The sequence below is a fragment of the Pseudonaja textilis genome, chromosome 4 (assembly GCF_049901715.1).
Source record: "Pseudonaja textilis isolate UNSWEBS1 chromosome 4, rPseTex1.2, whole genome shotgun sequence".
In the NCBI taxonomy this organism is placed as follows: domain Eukaryota; kingdom Metazoa; phylum Chordata; class Lepidosauria; order Squamata; family Elapidae; genus Pseudonaja; species Pseudonaja textilis.
In genome coordinates this window covers 18532805-18552927 of record NC_141993.1, presented here as the reverse complement: position 1 = coordinate 18552927, position 20123 = coordinate 18532805, and the positions used below count along the sequence as shown (strand labels likewise).

The 20123-nt window shown below is 38.5% G+C and overlaps 1 protein-coding gene across 4 annotated transcripts in view; it reads right to left on the bottom strand.

Annotated features, from left to right (window-relative positions):
• Positions 1-262: 262 nt before the first annotated feature.
• Positions 263-20123, bottom strand: part of LRRC20 (leucine rich repeat containing 20) — a 77558-nt gene continuing 57697 nt past the window's right edge. For all 4 annotated transcript variants that reach the window (XM_087932335.1, XM_087932332.1, XM_087932334.1 and 1 more), the window contains exon 5: positions 263-4262. In XM_087932335.1, coding sequence (XP_087788461.1) covers positions 4117-4262 — 146 coding nt within the window. In that variant the 3' untranslated portion in view covers positions 263-4116. The remainder of the gene's footprint in view (positions 4263-20123) is intronic.

Below are 20123 nucleotides of genomic sequence, written 5' to 3'. Positions count from 1 at the left end.
ACTCCCAGAATTCCTGAGCCAGTTGAGATCCACAGGTTTTAAAACAGCCATAGCTGCCCACTTCTGTTATTGACTATAGTATGCTTCTGAACAATCTTACTGGACTGAGGCAAAATTTTTGGGGAGGTTATTGTGTGGGGATTCTACGTTTCTCCTTGTGGATAGATTTTAGAGTTAGACAGTATGGTTGAGAAATCTTCCTGGATTTTCATCTATGAATCTGGTATTTCAGTATCTGCACAAAATCACTCGGAGAAGCCACTTGATTTCCCAAACTCAGGTTCTTTATTGTCAAAATACAGAATCTTGACAATTACACTCTGAAAAGAAAAAAAGAAGAAGGGGGGGTCGGGGGAGCAGGCAGGGAAGGCACATTTCTCCAGAATGTCTCTCCCAATAAACTACAACTAGTTTTACTATGCTGTAGCTATTTAAAATGAGAATTTCATGCAGTTTTTTTTAGTTTTTTAAAAATAAGGCAGCAAATAAACCCACGTTTTACTTTTACTAAATATTCCTATGGGTGCCAGGTTGTTCCAGGGGCAAAGATTAAATATAGGTTTCCATTTAAATACACAACACAGTAACACTTCATTCACAGGTCTACAAGGGATCAGCAAATTATAAAAGTGATTGTATCACCTGCAAAGTTCCAGTCCTTTTGTTTTCTCAAATGGGAATAAACTCATTTCTGATGAAGAATAATAGCGAACTGACGTTACTGTTCATATCTACCGTATAAAACCCATCTTCTGAATTTTGTTAAATTCAAATGTTGAAATTATATCTCACCAGTCATTTCGTGCCCTTTTAATCTCCCTGCTAAATTTAGCAAGATTCCATTCAGGGTGCAAATCGTTTAACCTGCTGGGAACAGTCAAGGAAAGAAGAGCCCATTAGTAGCCACTATCTCAAAGAACAAGGAGTCTTTCAACAGACTCAATTGATTAAAATGGGAGTAAGGAAGAAGCCACAGAGATATAGAACTTTATCAAAGGAAGCCAATTACTCTATCACATTTGCTTAAATGTCTTCTGGTTTGGAAGTGGGTAGTTGGCCTGTTCCCATGTCACATATTCATGCATTCACGCTAAGGCCTGAACAGGACAGCACATAAGGTAACTGACCAGTGAAATGGGATGACATTTCATCCGCTGTCTATCTCTAGGCAAACGTGTTTATGTGGGAGACACAAAATAAGTATTATCTAACAGTCTTCCCAGGAAGTGCAGAACTTGGATCAAAATCCCTTCCTGGATTACAGTAATTAAGCAGCCCAGTTGCAACTAGGCAGTTAAAGAGGTGAGGGGTCCTTGGTGCTCTCTGAACCTGGTTATCTATGAAGATTCTCAGTGTTATATGTGGAAATTATATATTGTTATACCTGAGAAAATGAAAAACAGAAGGGAAGCCATACTTATCCAATATTTGAACTATGAAATGATTATTGGACAGTTATATAACTATATCTAATAAACATGTACTGTTTTGTAACTTGTTATGTTTTAAAAATAAAATGTTAGGTTCTTGGCTGGAATAGGTGTTTGTAATCTTGGCTTATAGATAAATGTGAGAGATGCTGGGTCCTTCTGACCCAACGGAAATCTGTTAATGATCCATTGTGCTTAGATGACCATAACAGGACCATAACAGGAAGAAGAAGCCATGAGAACGAGAGTAGTTTCCAAGGACAAGGAAACAGGTGGTATGCTACAATAATAAGGGTGTGGCATAGGGAGATATGTAGCTTGGATAGATTGTGAATCCAGGAAAGGGGCAGAGACTGTATATTCGAATCTGTATATAAACCCCAGCCTTCCTGGGAACCACAGAATGAGCAGAATTCCCTTTTGCTAAAGCTTAATAAAGCTGTTATATATTGTTCACATGTCTCCAGATTTCAGTTGTTGTTTTTTTTTATTATTATTATTATCACACTCAGTCTTCCAGGTCAGGGGTCCCCAAACTTGGCAAGTTTAAGACTTGTGGACTTCAACTCCCAGAATTCATTAAGGAATTCTGGGAGTTGAAGTCCACAAGTCTTAAACTTGCCCAAGTTTAGAGACCTCTGATCCAGGTCATGGGTGTCCCAAAGGTGCTTTTCAAGAGGCAACTGGGCTTCCTTTATTTTTCCTTGAAGACACTTCGCTTCTCACCCAAGAAGCTTCTTCAGTTCTGAGCCTGGTTGTTTTCTTGCAGACATTTCATTCATTACCCTAACTAGGTAACACGATCAGTGCTAGTGATTAGCATTGATGATGCCATGTAGTAGTTTGGGTAATGAAACATCTGCAAGATAACAACCAGGTTCAGAGACCACCAAGCACCCCTCATTTCAACCCTGAGCTACAAATATTCTCCTTTATAGGTTTACTTGGTTTTTGAAGACTGGGATTAACTAGTCAAACTGTGGAGGTGCCTCCTTTAGTTTTCTTCATAGGAATATCCAGCAACCATTCTTTGGATCAGAAAAATACATTTCATACCGTCTTCATCTAAAGCAGGGGTGGGCAAACTTTTTGGCTCGGGGGCCTCATTGACTTTTAAAATTTGACAGACGGGCCACCACCTGGTGTCAAAATGCCTGTCATTACAAGTCAAAATCAAATGAATGCAATCATTCAATCATTCACATCAAACCTTAATTCTGTACCAATCTTCGGCGGGCCGGATTAAAAAGACCAACAGGCCGGATGTGGCCCCCGGGCCGTAGTTTGCCCACCCCTGATCTAAAGGCAGAATGTGTATGATCTGATCCTAGCGCTTTACCTATCCATCTGCGTGCAGAAATATTCTGCAATTCCCAAGAATCTTTATTGTTTAGAAATTTCCACTAGTTTTATCTTGAAAGTGGCATTTGGCGAGTGTGTCTTCCAGGACTGTGTGTCTAAAGAAGCTTCTGCAAAAACGGCACTATAACAAGCTGTCAATTCAAGTTGTGCGGTAACAAGGGATGAAATGGAAAACTCCATAATTGAGGACAACAAAAGCAATCCCAGGCTTCTTTCTTCAGGGTGATTAAGGAACAACAGAGCATTTCAAGAAAGACACAGCTAAAGATGCTTCATAAATAAAGGGCGCAAAATCCACAAATGATGTCACAGGCTACTGGAAGCACAAACCAATGTAAATCAAATAACTGTAACAAATTTAAATATTGTTTCATACAGCACAAAAATTATCAGAAGAATTTACTTCCAGGTAGATAATAATAGTTTTGAACTAGAATTAGATTTACATCCATATCTTTACCGAATAGCTTAGTTTATGTAGGTGAAGAGCGGATGGAACTGGTGGGTGGAGTTAAATTTGGCATCAGCTTAGAGTTGTTATATTCCCAGAAACAGTCCAAGTCTAACTCCTCTTAAATTCTGCTGACACTTATCGCCAATTAAGTACTGAACTTTAGTTGACTAGATTCTTGTGTGTAGGCTTGAATAAATTTTCTATGTTGCAACTTAATGTATCATCCTAGTCTTTTGCACCTGACAGCTAATAGGTTATATTTTGTACTCTTGAGACCACATTGATCTTTTAGAGTGTCTCTGGATCTAGATGTATATTTATCCTTGATGTATTTAATTGTCCTCTGTAAACACTGTAAGTAAAGAAACAAATGCTCCCTGGTTTTCCTTGCATATAAGCGGAGAAGATAAAACATGAAAGAATGGAATCTAAATTCACCCAAGTTGAAAACTGCTCTTTTTTCATGAACTTGCAAGCAATTTTCCAATCACAGATTGATTTCCTCTTTTCTCAGCTATACACATCCACGCCATCTAAACATTTCCTAGGCACACGGTTGGTCACTTTTGCCCTTCCTCTTTCTCTGTGGTTACGGCCTAGAAAGGCACTGTCTTCCCTTCTCTCCTTTTCATCATTCAATGAAAAGTGTCCTCTCTAGTCACCTATTTTCTACGGATCCACGGTTTAGCACATAATAGTTCTGGCTGCAACCGCCATCACTTTGCCAAAAAAAAAAAAATCACACTTTTTGCAACTCTGGAAGCTCATAAACCTAACCCATGCAGAGCGATGCAGCTTAGGAGTGGTTTAGCTCAGCAAACGTGGCATTTCCTTTTCCTCTTTCACTGCAAATCCAGGTCAGACGTGGCTTCAAATTTGTGGAACAGTTGGAGATGTCAGAAGGTCAAACTTGATTAGTGGCTTGGCAATTACCCGAACCTCCTCATTCAGTGGGTTGGATTTTAAGTTCACACACTGCAGAGATTCCATGGAAGCAAGTTTCTCAACAGGAACATCTATAGGAAGAAGAAACCGAATGTTGAAATGCAATTCATCTATCAATGTTTCTTTTAAAAGAAAGAAAATTGGTTAATGTTACTAACAATCAAAATATATATATTCAGTATATTCAAAACATTAATTTGAAATGCATCTGAGGAATGTAATACAGCGACAAAACTAGCGATATTTTTATAGTAGCGGAAATTCTGAGTAGTTTGGGGAACCGGCAAATCCCACCTCTGACTGGCCCCGCTCCCATCTATTCTCTGCCTCCCGAGTCCCAGCTGATTGGCTAGGTCTTCTTTTGTTGCCCTGCCCAGGAGAATGGAGCTGGAAAGCAGGTTAGTGGGGTGGGGAGGGAATGGGGATTTTGCAGTAACCTTCCTCTGCATGCCCACCAAGCTACGCCCACCAAGCCGCGGCCACAGAACCAGTAGTAAAATTTTTTTGAATCCTACTACTGATCAGGGTATATCACTGCCAGTCAGTTATTCAGACCTAGGATTCACCTTTGTCTCCCCAAATATATTAAAGGGCTGGTTTTAAATTTGCATCTGTACAGAGTTAGGGCAAGTGCACCCATCCATGGATAAGGTGGTTATAAACTGGACTTCTGGGGAAGCAATGGTGGATTAAAACAGCTTTGCTTTTGGCAGAGTTGATGACTGTCACAGAACAAGGTGCCAACAGATGGATTGACACCTCAAAACTTCTCCCCAGATAAAGGAGGGAAGCTGGGATCACCCAGAAATGCTCAAAACAGTTGCTCCCTTGGAAAAAACCCCCCATAAAATAGCAGTCTCCTACGGGTTTGTATTATTATGTATGTTGGGAAAGATTGTTGGGAAAGATTGAAGGCAAAAGCAAAAGGAAATTACAGAGGATGAGATGAGATTTGGGCAAACCCTGGAAGATAGTGAAGGACCAGGGGGCCTGGTGTGCTATGGTCCATGGGAATCACAAAGAGTGGAACATGACTTGTGTTCCAACAACAACAACAACACAGGTCTGGAGCACTGGGAACTGAAGGGCAGTCAACTTTGTTCAAGCTGCAGCTGGGAGTCTTCAATAAAATTAACTTGTGGGACATTCTTTCAAGAGATTAAAGATGAAGGTTTTTAATTTGTTCTTGTTTCTGGTAGCTCTAAACGAATGTGTATTGACTAAGTTTAAATGATGAGGCTTTAAATATTCGTTTATACATAAGAGATAAAATACGGGGCAAAGAAATTTTTTGTTGTGTTTTTAAAGAAAATAAGCTACTGTATTAAAAGTAAAGCAGTATGAAATCGATTTATTTCATTAAAATGAATATATACATGTTGTTATTTCTGGTAGCTCTTAATGGAGTTTTGCTGGTTAAGATTGAATGACAAGGCTTTATAGTTTGTGTATAGATAAGAGATAAGATATGCAATGAAGAGATCTTTCTTTGAACCAAAAGTGTCTTTTCAAGAGGCACCTGGACTTTCTTTGTTTTTCCTTGAAGATATTTCGCTTCTCATCCAGAAGCTTCTTCAGTACAGTTGCCTTTTGAAAATGCACCTTTGCGACAACTATGACCTGGAGAACTGAGGATCTCCATAAGACATTTAGATATTTTTGGTTGGAATGTTAGAAAAAGTGATAAGTTATTGAAATTGTTTTGATGTGGCTTCCGGTTTGAGCTTCTTCGGTGACAGAATGAAACCGCGACTCTGCATGGTTTTGACCCATGCTCACCACTGGAGCACCCCAAGCTGGCTGTTTTGGGGGTAAGCCACCCCGTAGAGGTGGTGAAGAAGGGGGAGACTGCCTGCAGGGTTGAGGAGAGCCTCATCTCTCCTCCTCAGCTGGCCATTACTCCCTTTCCCGAAGGCGGTTGTAGCGGTGGTCAGAAATGGCCACCCCAAAGAAGAACTCAACCGGAAAAGAATGTGCAGGAGGAAGATAAGAACAGAAAGTTCTGGTTGACCGGGTCAAACAGCAAAAGCAACAAATAAGGTACACTGGAATTTAAACTATAAAAAAATAAAATAACACTGTTCCCAAAGAAGATTTTCAAGCAGCGAAGGAGAGAGAAAAGGGAAAGGATTTGGTTTTTTTTCTCCTCTTCTTTTCCCTATACTGACAGCTAAGAGACTTAAGCAAGAAATTGGAAAAAAAAATCCACTTTGACATTAATAGGCATTTAAGCTGAAAATCAAATGTCAAAGGCATAATAAAGATTTCTGGATATTTAAAAGCTTTTGAAAGCAGGAAAGGAGAGAAAAAGAATAAAAGGGCAGGATCTGGAAGGGAGGAGACTGCCTGGAATTAAAAATAACTTACAGCAAAATCTCAACAAGACTTCTAAAAGATACATTTTAACTGAAACATGGCAACAAAATAGTAAAATAGTATTATTTAGAACATGGCAAACATCCAAGTGGGGAAAAAAAAGGAAAAACTTCCATACCATAGATGCCACATCTGCAGAGACCAAATTTGTTCTTAATGATGAGTTTTTATTCTTATACTCTAATAGATTTATCTCCTTTCAGAATGTCAAGGTCTCCAGTGTACCCACGTTGCCTCCAATGAAAAACCTGCTTATCGGAAAAGCTAATTTTTTCCCACTTAATAAACATCTATATGTAAATTCTTTTGTCCGGCTTTATCAGTGTGGTATAGACAATCTGTTCTAAAAATCCTACTTGTTACTATCCTTTCTGAGGATTTTTTTACACCAAAGAAATGATCTAAATTAAGCTACCATGTTTCTCATATAATAAGGCCGGGTCTTTTTTTTTTTTTGAGCCCCCCAAAAATGGCTAGGTCGTCTTTTCGAGGGTGACTTAATTCCCCCCCTTGCATCTTTGGGTGGGCGGGCGGGCGGTGACAGCTTGGATGTTGACCTCGGTGTTGGTTGGGCACTTCGTATCGGGGTCAACTCAGGCAGCACCGTATCCGGGTGTGCAACAAAAGTACTTCCTAACGGCAAGCCCCCCCCCCACCATTCCCCCCCATTTCACATGTTTTAATATAGGCCTTAATTTGGGGGGAGGGGCTTAATTTCATTTCATGCCTCTACAACATGCTGGGACTTCCTATTGGGGGAGGCCGTATTGTTGGAGAAACAGGGTAGTATGTATTAAACAAAAGGAACTTGATAAATTCCATGAATGGGTGACTAGATAATAATCCCAGAATTGTAAACTAGGCTAAAGGAAAGAAATAATCGTGGGAGAAAAGCTTACATTTAAATGATTTATCTTTTAGGATTAACAATTCTCCCCCACCAGTTTGCAAACAGTAGACATAATTTGAAATAAAGATACGATACATATTGCTAAAGAAATAAACAAGCATAGATCTCAGGCTTAATCCCCAAATGGCATTTGGTAGTCATAATTTTTTGGGATAAGGGGAAAAAAATCAGTGCCAATTTCCTATTATTGCCTTTTCATTAGTGAGCTAGAGCAATTTGTAGATAAAACACAGGTCCCTAATTATATAATTATGGAAACATTTTGCCATCTTACTATTTTAGACTGTATTACGATAAAGACAGTTAATAATGTTTAAATCTGTTTTTTAAAAAAATATTTAATGATCTGGGGCTTGCTTTTGTGACAACCTGCGTTTATTTCGGAAAGGGGCTTTAAACTATAAACTATTGCTGGGTTTCTCTTTCAACATGAAAGAAAGGGTGGGTGGAAACAATGATCAAAAAGTAAAATTAACAACATTACTGTTTTGAGGCATGGCTATCTTACCCAAGGTCAGCCAAAGGGGTCTATGCATCTTTTAAGGGATTGCTTGCACATACATTATGCGCACTTGCACATTTATGAGCTTTTCCCCTCAGGGATATCATGTAGGAATCCTGCAGTGAGATATGCATGCATCTTTTCCCCCCCCCCCTGAATATCAACATTTTTCAAAAATAGGAATGCTTTTTGCTAGGAAATGAGGAGGAATGAATGAGAATTCTTTTATTTTTAGGGCAGCCATCTCTACCCAATTAGAGAAAACTTCCATAGAAAAGGTGGTGAACAAATACAAGTTGTGAATTAAAATTAAACATCCTTGCTTTTATGAAAAGCTAAAATACCTGGCCTTTTGCTCACTTTTGAAGACTGGCCTTTCCTTTTACTTCAATGGCAGTAAATGTTGCCGGCCCCCCTCTTTGGACTTAGCAGTTTTCTCAGGTCAGAGGACAACTTCGGAAAGAAGCTTTCTTTATTCCCTCAAACTGGAAAATCGTTTAAGGGCAGGAGTCATTCAAAGTGATTTGTTGACTCTTGCAGATTTTTTTTTTTTAAGTTAAAGGAGTCAAGGGAAGTGACAGGTTATGGATGGCCTTTTATTGCTCTTTTTCAAAAAACACACATTAAAACAGAGGACTCTGGGGAAAAGTATCCTTCAAAGCTGAAATAGGAAATCAGGAAGACAGAGCTGGAAACAGGTTAGAGTTGTTTAGCGGGGGAGAAATAATAATAATAATAATAACAACAACAATAATATATTTGTCAAAAGTTTACAATATAACAGAAACAAGAATAAACGTAAGTTTAAATACAAGAAATAGAAACTAATAATTGGGGACAATAGGACAGGGACAGTAGGCACAATAGTGCACTTATGCACGAGACAATATATGTTTCCCAAATTAAGAAAGGTCATAGTAGGGCATAAATAGTAAAGATATAGATCATATCTATCTAAAAAGGTTAAATCATGGCAACTGGACCAAAGCTTGTTAACCTGAGATATTTCATTACTCATCCAAGTAACTTAATTCATCAAAATAAAAAATTAGGCAGAGAGCCAGTCACTGGAATTCCTCACCAAATGCAGGGGTTTCTCTCCAAAATGTACTTCAATATGCCGAAACTATCTAAAAGGGTTAAATCATGGCAACTGGACCTTTGTTAATCTGAGATGTTTTGTTACTCATCCAAGTAATATCAGTCAAAATAAAAAAATTAGTTAGGCAGAGAATCAGAAAGCCATTTGAATGTACTAACTCACATGTGCTAACTATTTTTTTTTTGACTGATGAAGTTATTTGGATGACAAACAAAACATCTCAGATTAACAACCCTTGGTCCAGTTGCCATGATTTAACACTTTTTAGATAGTTTTGGCCTGGATGATTGAGCCTTCGTTGACATAGAGGAACAGATGTCACATGTTTCTGTGGCTCCACATCACTAGATAGAGATAGACAGTATAGTACAATGGTTAAGGTGATGGAAGACAGTTTGAGGAAAACAAGTTTAAGTCCTCCTTGGCTATGAAAATTCATTTTCCCTTGGTTCAACCTTCCTCTCAAGGCTGTGGTAAGATTAGAATTTGGGAATAAAATTAGGATCTTGGGAAAAAGTTTGAATGGACATGTAATCAATAAATATTTCCTATGACCATTGGAATTTTATATATTGGAGCCAAGAATGTGGTTGACTCAAGGAAGGTCACAAATGGTGATCACATGACCTGTAACCATTGTAAATGCATGCTGGTTGCCAAAATGCCCTAAATTTGATGAATGTGACCACAGGGATACTGTGATGGTGATAGATACAAGGACTGGTCATAAGTCAATGTTTCAGTGCTGTTGTAATTGTGAATTCTCATTAAAAGAATGGTTGTAGGTCAAGGAATACCTGTATATGGATAAAGATGACAGCAGAATCTATTCTCCAAGACCCCTGGCTTCCCTCTGAATATGTAATTGGCAACCTTTTGGTCTACTAATGAGAAAAAGTATGCTTGGGAAAGCAATGGGTCCTCCCGGAGTTGTCATACTAGAAAATGCGACAGACAATCCGAAAGAAATAAATGTAACTATCACTCTGGAGAATTCACTAATTTCTTGTGCTACTTGGAGCGTGAGTTCTTCCTTGTTATGACACAGCCATATATTAATCCTAAAAGATAGATTTACAGTTTATGGGGGTGAGGGTCTATGAGAAGACAAGAAAACACAATGGATTATTTCTCATTAAAAATATTAAAAACCTTCAGATTTCTTCACCCAATTCATTATTTCAAGAAAAAGATTTTGAGATTATCTATTAATTCTATAGAAATGTAGGGAACAGATCAGATGCTTCGAACAAGCCCATGAACAAAAAAAAGTTGTATCTTGCTTGTCTACCTTAATCCCTAATACGTTTATCTAACCCCAGACACTTTGTGGGTGGTGCAGTGGCTCAGTGCTTAGGTCTCTGGGCTTGTCAGCTGGAAAGCCATCAGCCTAGGTTCGAGACCTGAGCACCACGTGACGGGGTGAGTTCCCCTCCTTATCCCAGCTTCTGCCAACCTAGCAGCTCGAAAGCATGCAAATGGGACTAGATAAATATGTACCATTTCGGTGGGGAGATAACAGCACTGTGTGATGTCATGCTAACCACATGACCGTGGAAATGTCTTCGGAGAGTACTGGCCTTGAAATGGAGATGAGAAAGGCCTCTTACAGTTGGCAACAACTAGCAGAGTAAAATCTGCAGGGATTTTATCTCTCTCTCTCTGTTTACCAAACACTTTGTATATACATTTTTTAAAAAAATCAGTCATATTGGATATGGTCTTAGACGAGGTATCTCAAACTCAAGGCCCGTGGGCTGGATTTAGCCTGCAGGATGTTTAAATCTGACCCAGAGGGCTGCCCTGGAATCAGTGAAGAACCAGCTCATGGTGCCTCTGCCAGCAAAAACAAAAGTCCTCCCCCGGGCCCCGTTTTCAGCCGTGACGGCCTCCTGCAGCTCTCTGTCAGTGAAAGTGTGGGCCCCCCGACCTCCATTTTCACTAGCAGAGGGCTGCACAAGGCCATTGCAGCCGCCCCCCCCTCCAGATCAAAAACAACCCTGATGCAGCCCTCAAGGAAATGAGTTTCACACCCCTGTCTACAGTGGAATTATTGAGTCTGTCATCTGCACCTCTATAACTATCTGGTTTGGTTCTGCAACCCACCAGGACAGACAAAGACTTCAGAGGATAATTAGGACTGCAGAAAAAACAATTACTACCAACCTGCCTTTAATTGAGGACCTGTATACTGCATGAGTCAAAAAGAGGGTTGTGAAAATATTTACAGACCCCTCACATCCTGGACATAAACTGTTTTAACTCCTTCCCTCAAAACGACGCTATAGAGCACTGCACACCAGAACAACTAGACACAAGGGCAGTTTTTTCCCCGAAAGCCATCACTCTTCTAAATAAATAATTCCCTCAATACTGTTCAACTATTACAAAGTCTGTACTATTATTACTGTTAATAGTACTCTTCTCATCACTCCTTATCATCCATCCCCTCCCACCTGTGACTGTATGATTGTAACTTTGTTGCCTGTATCCTTATGATTTATCTCAAAGATAAGTCTGAAGATCCATCATGAGAAATTCCACTTCAACTTAATGCTCAATCTTTCTCAAGTTGATTTTCTTACCCCTAGTTGAAAGCAGTGCAATTCTACCCAAAATGTAATCGTCTACTTTCCACAGCAAATGGTCCTCCAACTGCATTATAGTTTTATTGTTAGTTTGGATTCTTTTTCAACCATGGTGTATAAAAGATGTCTCTTTTGCTGTGTTTTGTTTAATGGGCAGATTTTTTCTCAACTTTGGCAAATTCAAGACATGTGGACTTAAACTCCCAGAAGTCCCCAGCTGGCTGGGGAACGAGTATTACACTGAAAGCTAGTGATATTCCCAGGCTAACTGTGTAGATGCTAAAATCTAGAAAGCCACTAAGTGGAGGTAAAAGAAAAAATACACAAAAGTCTTGCTCTGTGCTCCCACCTAGAGGCCACCCCAGACATTGCAGCCCATATCTGGTAGCCCAAGTTTTAAGGTTCCTATCTTGACTCAGACAAACTGGGCTCCCAAAACACCAAAACCAAACAAAATGCATTAGGTATTACTGTACAACATTCCTCCAGAGTATGCCTTCGTGTTACTGTAACTTTGTTCTGCAGCTAACTCAAGTCTTTTATTAGCGTCTCTGGTATTGTGCTGTCTACTAGAGAAACTATGGATCATTGTTGGTTTCTGAATTCTACTCAGCTAAAACTACCACGGCTTTAATTAAGTGTGTTAGGGAAACAGACCACAGGAGAAATTCTATGTCTGAGTTTAAATTGTCTTAGAAAATTAAGAAAAACATTGAATTTTATCAAGGTGGGCTCAGATCTTTTTTAAATTTCCTGTTGAAATTTATGAAGTCTCTTGCATCTTTGTTTGCTCCACAATATCCAGATCTTTGTGCTTCAAGGTCCTTTTAATTTCCAAAATGCATCACCACCTTTAAAATGTTCAGACTCCCAAAAGTTGAATAGTCATTGGTCAAGGTAAATGAAGCAGCAAAGTGGATTGTCGCATCACTGTCCTGTGGGGGGAAATTACCACTTTGACCACTGATTCATTGCCCATCCTCACTTCTTTTCCGAGGTTCATAAAAATGAGTTTAAGCACTGTTTGAACATTGCTTAAATGAATAAACAATTGATTCCATCTTTGATTGAAATATTTAAGAACTGGGACATTTTTCCGAAACCCATCACTCTGCTAAACAAATAATTCCCTCAAGACTGTCCAACTATTTACAAAGTTTGCACTACTATTACTATTAATCTTCTCATCACTCCTTATGACCCATCCCCTCTCACTTGTGATTGTAGGACTGTAACTTTGTCGCTTGTATCCTTATGATTTATATTGACTGTTTCCTAGTATGATTTGATTGCTTATTGTACTATATGACTATCATTAAGTGTTGTACCTTATGAGTCTTGACTCTTGATGAATATATCTTTTCTTTTATGTATACTGAGAGCATTTGCACCAAGACAAATTCCTTGTGTGTCCAATCACACCTGGCCAATAAAGAATTCTTTCTTTCTTTCTTTCTTTCTTTCTTTCTTTCTTTCTTTCTTTCTTTCTCTCTCTCTCTTTCTTTCTTTCTTTCTTTCTTTCTTTCTTTCTTTCTTTCTTTCTGTCTGTCTGTCTGTCTGTCTGTCTGTCTGTCTATCTATCTATCTATCTATCTATCTATCTATCTATCTATCTATCTATCTATCTATCTATCTAGTGGCATGGTGGCCTGGAAGTGAAAACACTCACCTATTTGGAAGGTTGAGAGTTCTATCCTAGGCAGCAACAGATGTTTCTGTATCAGGGCAGAAAGAAAAAAATATCTGCTGTGAACTCTGTGTAGGCATCAGGAAGGGCATCTGGCCAGTAAATTCTCAGCTCCATTCAGTTGACATGACTCTACCCATAGTGGAAAAAAATTCAAGAACTGGGACATAATTGTAGGGACTAGAGAGAACACCTTGGAGAAAATATTCAGCAAATGAGATGATCACAGCGTGTGCAAAAAACATGCTCTGAGTTCAGGAAATAGGGGGAGTATTAGGAATTTGCTCTAGCTGGCTTCTCTCTGACTCTTTGGGGGTATAAGAGGAAATGAAGGGAAACCCAATTAGGTTTGAGGATTCTGTTACATAGTTTTCATTTTCTTATGGAGTTTGCTTCCTGAACTGGTCAACTTTGAAGGGCTGATATCAATCAAGGCAGTCCTTGACTTATCTATGGAGATTCTCAGTCATCCAGGTCATGGATGTCCCAAAGGTGCCTTTTCAGGAGGCAACTGGATTTTTTTGTTTTTGTTTTAAGACGTTTTCACTTGTCATCTAAGAAGCTTCCTCAGCTCTGACTGGGTGGTGGAGAATGGAAGGATTTATACTCCTTGTAGACACTCCTGGTCATTTGCATCCTTTTAGAGAGTTTCTGAGGCCCCCCGGAGGTTTATCTGTGTCCTCGGGGTCACCAAAGTAGTGGCAAATGGGTGTGGAGACTTCTTGGAACTATTGAAAGGACTGTGTTGTAGACTGGAGATATCTTGTCCTTGACTTGCAACCACAACTGAGGCCAGTATTTCCATTGCTAAGGAAAGTGACTGTTAAATGAGTCCCCCCCTCAATTTTACAATCCTTTTTTTAATTCTTAAGTGAATCACTGCAATTGTTAAGTGAATCACATGGTTTTTAAGTAAATCTGGCTCCCCCCACTGACCTTGTTTATCAGCTGACTGGGAAGGTGGAAAAGGATGATCATGTGACCCTGCAACCATCATAAATTCATGCAAGTTGCCAAGTTCCCAAATTTTGATCATGTGGCCACAAGGATATTGCAGTTATAATAACAAGGGCCAGTCATAATCACCCTTTTCAGTGTCACTGTAACTTTGAATGGTCTCTAAGTTAATGGTTGTAAGTCAAGGACTACCTCTAATCTAGGGGTCTCCAACCTTAGCAACTTTAAGACTTGTGGACTTGAATCAAAGCTGGCTGAGGAATTCTGGGAGTTGAAGTCCACAAGTCTTAAAGTTGCCAAGGTTGGAGAGCCCTGCTCTAATCCATCTGTGCCTGAATAATGGCTTACCAAAACAAAGTGGCTCCAGAAATATGAAAGTTCCATAGTCAGTCCCATTCTCTAGAAATCTAGAAAATTCTTGGAATCCTCTAGAATTCAGGAAAAAAAAAATCCTTCCCTGCCCTTTTAGAATCAGCTCTGCAACTGAGCTTCAATACCTGTAAGACAGTTTTTTTGGATTACTGGATCCGTGGTATTTTTTTCATACGCTGTACTAATCAGTGGTGGGATTGAACATTTTTTTACTACTTCTTCTGTGGGTGCGGATTGGTGGGTGTGGCAGGGAAGGATACTGTAAAACCTCTAGTCAGAGGTGGGATTTGCCAGTTCTCCAAACCACTCAAAATTTCCGCTACTGGTTCTCCAGAACTGGTCAGAACCTGCTGAATGCCACCTCTGGTACTAATAAAATATTTGCTCCCACATAGAGAGTGTTAAACATCAACAGAATGACTCAGAATAGCTTCCTCATATCTGCTCGTTGTGTAATTCATTACTCGTTTTGGGGGGCAAATCAAGCAGCATCACAGCAGGAGAGCAAAACTCGTCTTGCAGTAATGAGAACAAGGACAAGCAGTGGATGGCTCAAATCACAACAGGGTTCTTGGAAAAAGCTGGAGCATTAATTATTTTGAGTTGCTGCATTTTAACAGAACTGGCAATTGCAACAGAAATCACAACAGCGAGGTAGAAAACAATGCTGCTGTACCACTAGTAAACAAAATTGGAGTGGATTTCTATCTAACCTTGCCTGTAAGATACTTGGTTTTTCCACACAGGTGGACTTTATTAGCATTTTACAAAGCCTGAATTTGTAACCTGATCAAAATTTGATATAAGCATTTCAGTTAATTAAAAAAAGAATACTTAAAGCTTTTTCACTTGGGGCTTCGTACATAAAAACACAAATGATATCAATCCTGGTTGATGCAAGTTTACAGTGGAATTGTTCAGTCTGTCATTTGTACTTCTATAATTGTCTGGTTTGGGACAGCAACCCAACAGGACAGTACAAGGTTCAGTGGATAGTTAGGATGGTAGGTGGGAAAAAAACCAGTTGCAACCAGCCTGTCTTCCATTGAGGATCTGTATATTGCACAAACCAGAAAGACCCTTCATATCCTGGACATAAACTGTTTCAATTCCTCCCCACAGGATGGCTCTATAGGGCACTGCATGCCAAAAATACTAAATACAGAGTTTTTTTTCTTTATGCCTTTATTCAGCTGAACACTTAATTCCCACAGCACTATATTTGTGATGACCTGGAGTGAAAAGACAAATGTAACAAAATCCAAAACGTAAATAAATGTTCTTCAATGCCTCCAACTTGGGCCAACTGTTCAATAATTCTCAGTTGAAGATAAAAACTTATTCAAAAATAGTCTTCAAAAGAAAGCAATACAGTCTGAACTTAATGAGCAGACAGTGGTGAAATAAAAAACTAAAACAAACTACAATGAAGGGATTTCTACAATGGACCAGGTTAAGTAATTACCAACTTCAAGGAGATAACAAGGCATAGTCTGTTGGAAGGACGCCAATCAAGATAACTTCAGCCCAAAGTAACACATGCTTTGCTTCTGGCAACGCTGTATTTTAACAGCCTCTCTTATGTACTATTCTCCCCAGCTGCAACCAATGAGGAAGATCATGGCCGCTTCCTCTCTTGTAAGCCAACTTGTTTCCTTCTCCGTTCCTTCCTGCATGTCCTAGGATGAAGAGGAGATGGGCCTGGGTCCTCCTCTGACTGCTTAGCCGGCCTCTGCCCTTCCCCAGACTCCTCCACAACCTCCGGAGCCACACCTCCACGCCCTGTCAGCTGTTCCTCCTTTCCCTCAGAGTCGGACTCTAACAAGGGCATGACAATCTTATGCCTAAGGATATTTTCTTATGAAGTAAGCCTGTATTACTCTTATCCTTCTCTGTTCTACTGCCTTCTCTTATTGGTATCACTATTATGATTATTATTACTTTAATATTATGATTATTATTAGTTTGTTATTTTGCTTGTATAATGAGAACTTCTGTACCATATAGATTCCTTGTGTGTCCAGTCATACTTGGCTGATAAAGAATATTCTATTCTATTCTATTCTATTCTATTCTATTCTATTCTATTCTACTCTACTCTACTCTACTCTATGCTACGCTACTCTTGCCTCCAGTCTACAGATAAAAATTCAAGGGAAGCTAAAAAGAAAGCTCTAAGAGTTTCTTATTTGTCTTATGATTTTCAAAACACTTGGAAAGTTGAGGAAAAACTACAACATTTCTAAGTTTAAAATGATACATAAAATGTGAAAGAAACTGGTCATGAATAATAACATAAATGAAGACATAGACATGAGAAAGTTAGAGATGTTTGTCCCAGTTTTTTATAAACCAGGAACATACCAAATAAAAAATCAAAAGAAACAGAATTACCGGAAATGAAAATATTTCTGATTCACACAATAGTATTATTAAGATATATTTCATGAGGCAAGATAGTTCCCTCCCCTCTTTCACCCATCTCTCTCATTTTTTATCTCAAAACAAAAGTATTTAATCCAGTTAGGAAAAAGTTCACAATATCCTTACTTCCTCATTTTAATGACAAGGTTTATGTTTTTCAATAAAAATTTGATTAATAGGTAAACATTAAAAATGCTACAGTCATGGAGTTTAATACAAAACAAGTATAATTACTTGTTCAAATAATTGTTATTTTTTTCACTCTTACACGCCAAACATATTTTTGAGCCTCCAAGTTACAATAATTCAACAGAATATTTTTCTGATATATTAGACATCTTAGATAACATTTTAAAGGGTCTGCTACTAATTTTGTTATGCTGGAAATATATAATGATGTTTGGAATACTTCAGTGGTGGGATTCAATTTTTTTTTACTACCGGTTCTGTGGGTGTGACTTGATGGGCGTGGCAGGGGAAGGATACTGTAAAATCTCCAGTCAAAGGTGGGATTTGCCGGTTCTCCGAACTACTCAAAATTTCCGCTACCAGTTCTCCAGAAGTGGTCAGAACCTGCTGAATACAACCTCTGGAATACTTGACATATAAGCCTGTACAAATATTGTTCATTTTTGTTTCATAGCCATAAGTTCCTCAATATAGATTTCGGAAGAATAGGGTTAAAGAAATAACATGATTTACTTACATATAATGCAAAAACTGACCCATAGTAATTTTTGTGATTAAGGTTTAAAGCCAGAGAGAAAAATGACTTGACTTTGTAGGGTTAAAATATGTCCTTCCTTCTCTTTTTCTTTCCTTTTTAGCTTTTCTTTTAATTATTTTTCCTTTGTATGTTAAAGCAAATAAATGAACAAACTTTTAAAAATGTAGAAAGCAACTAACCTCCATTCCAGTTCTCGGTAAGTTAATCAGTGCCTATTAAGTAGGCATATTTAGCTATCAAAAATCCAGAAATACAGAAATCATATCCTCTTTTTGGTATAGTATAGTTAATAGAATATGCCTTTATTCGGTTTCTGCTCCTTTGCCATCTGGTATTAACTTAAAATGAAATCTAACATTACTTTTTAGAAAAGACTGCTTGATTAAGTGCCATTACAATAGCAACAAGATAAGAATTTCCAAAATAGATGGAATTTTGTTAAAATATTGGCAATGGATTGCAAATTTATCAAGGAGCTATTTATAAGAACAGCAATCTGTCATTTATTTAAAAAAATTAAAATATGGGAAAGATAACTCAGAACCTGTTTTTTACTTGCTTCCAAGTTCAAAAAGGCTTTTCTATTCAATGATCCTGCCAATTTTGTTGGAATATATGCATTTTAAAATTTAGGTTTTCATTTCAAAATAATAGGCAGTGATGTCCATTCAGCTTGTGTGATGCCTCTATGTTTGTACTGAATGCAATATTGGAGCTGTTGCTGAATATCAGAATAAATGCAGACATTAAACACGCCAAATAAAAATCTCTATGCCTAAAATCAACAGGGCACTGCCAATGTAAATACCGAACCTTGTCACCACATACTACAGTATAAATTATAAATTATATTTCTTTGAAAGATGGTTAGGCACTATTTGGAAATGTAAATACATTACTCATTTGCAATATAGATGCGTTTTCTGCCTGAAAACTGTTTCTTAAGTGTGATATGGTACAATTGTGAAACAACTGACGCAAATCACCAGGTAATCAAGGAATCGTAAAACTTTGATGCAATTAATCATCCAAGATTTGTACGTTGTCTATATGCATAAATAAAACAAACAAAATAACTTATATTACCAGATGTTTTTGTAGAGGTGAATCCTCTAGAAGAAGCATGGTTAGTTTCTAACCCATCATAATAGCTCGGTCTATAACTGCGGTTCTGAATATGAAATGATTTGTCTTTTAGTTGACTTAGAATTGTCTGGGAGGAATTCAAACCATCACCTGTTTTTAATTTCAGAGGCTATTTTACTCTTCCAAAAGCCAGAATTCTTGACTTATTTTATCTTTTAGTAATTGCAATCTTTAAATTGTTTTACAATTCACATTCTTCTTCTTCCTGAGCCTTTAATTACACCCCAGATGGGAAATTGAGGCTGAATTCTCTCAGGGCTCTAAAAGAAAAAATGTGTTCAGGTGAGCTTTGATTTAGTATAATGTGTACATCCAGGTAAATCCACACATTAGCAAAGCCTAAGTGTAAGATAATGAGGGATCTTTGGATTTATCCAGATATATTGGGCTTTCTGTTGCTACCCATTACAGATTTTTGCACAGTTGCAGACTAAGTACAAAATTACCATGCTTCTTCTTTGAATCCAAGATTGTGATAAATGAAAACAGAAGCAGACTAGAACTATTACAAGTGAATAGTGACATACAAAAGATGTCATTAACATATTAAGGCTATGCAGTGCTTCCGATTAGATCTCCAGAAAATGCTTTGGCCACAGCAGGTATTCAAATGTAGCATCTTCAGAAGTTGTGAGAACTTCACTACTGGAAGCTTTCAAGAAGACATTGGACTGTCACTTGTCAGAAATGGTGTAAGGTCTGCTTGGATACGGGGTTGGACTAGGTGACCTACAACAGACTGTCCTGGCCTGTGGACCAGATGCATCATGGACTGGCCATGCCTGATTTAGTGAAGGGGAAAAAAGTCCCAATATATCACGAGACGCTGCCATAAACAACATGAGTTTGATACCCCTGACCTACAAGGTCTCTTCCAATTCTGTTAATCTGTATCTATATCTACAGTGGAACCTCCGGTCACGACTGTAATCTGTTCCAGGACTTCGGTTGCAACCCGATTTGGTCATGACCTGAAGTGAGACTGACCGCACATGCGCGCACAAAAAAGAAATGGCGCGGAAGGGGAAATTGCTGCAACATTTTAAAGCAACTGTGGGCCTTGCTACACTCTTGCAGAAAAAGATGCAGCTGCTTTAAGGTGGTACAAATAGATGCTACCTTTGTGTTCTCTGAAGTACTT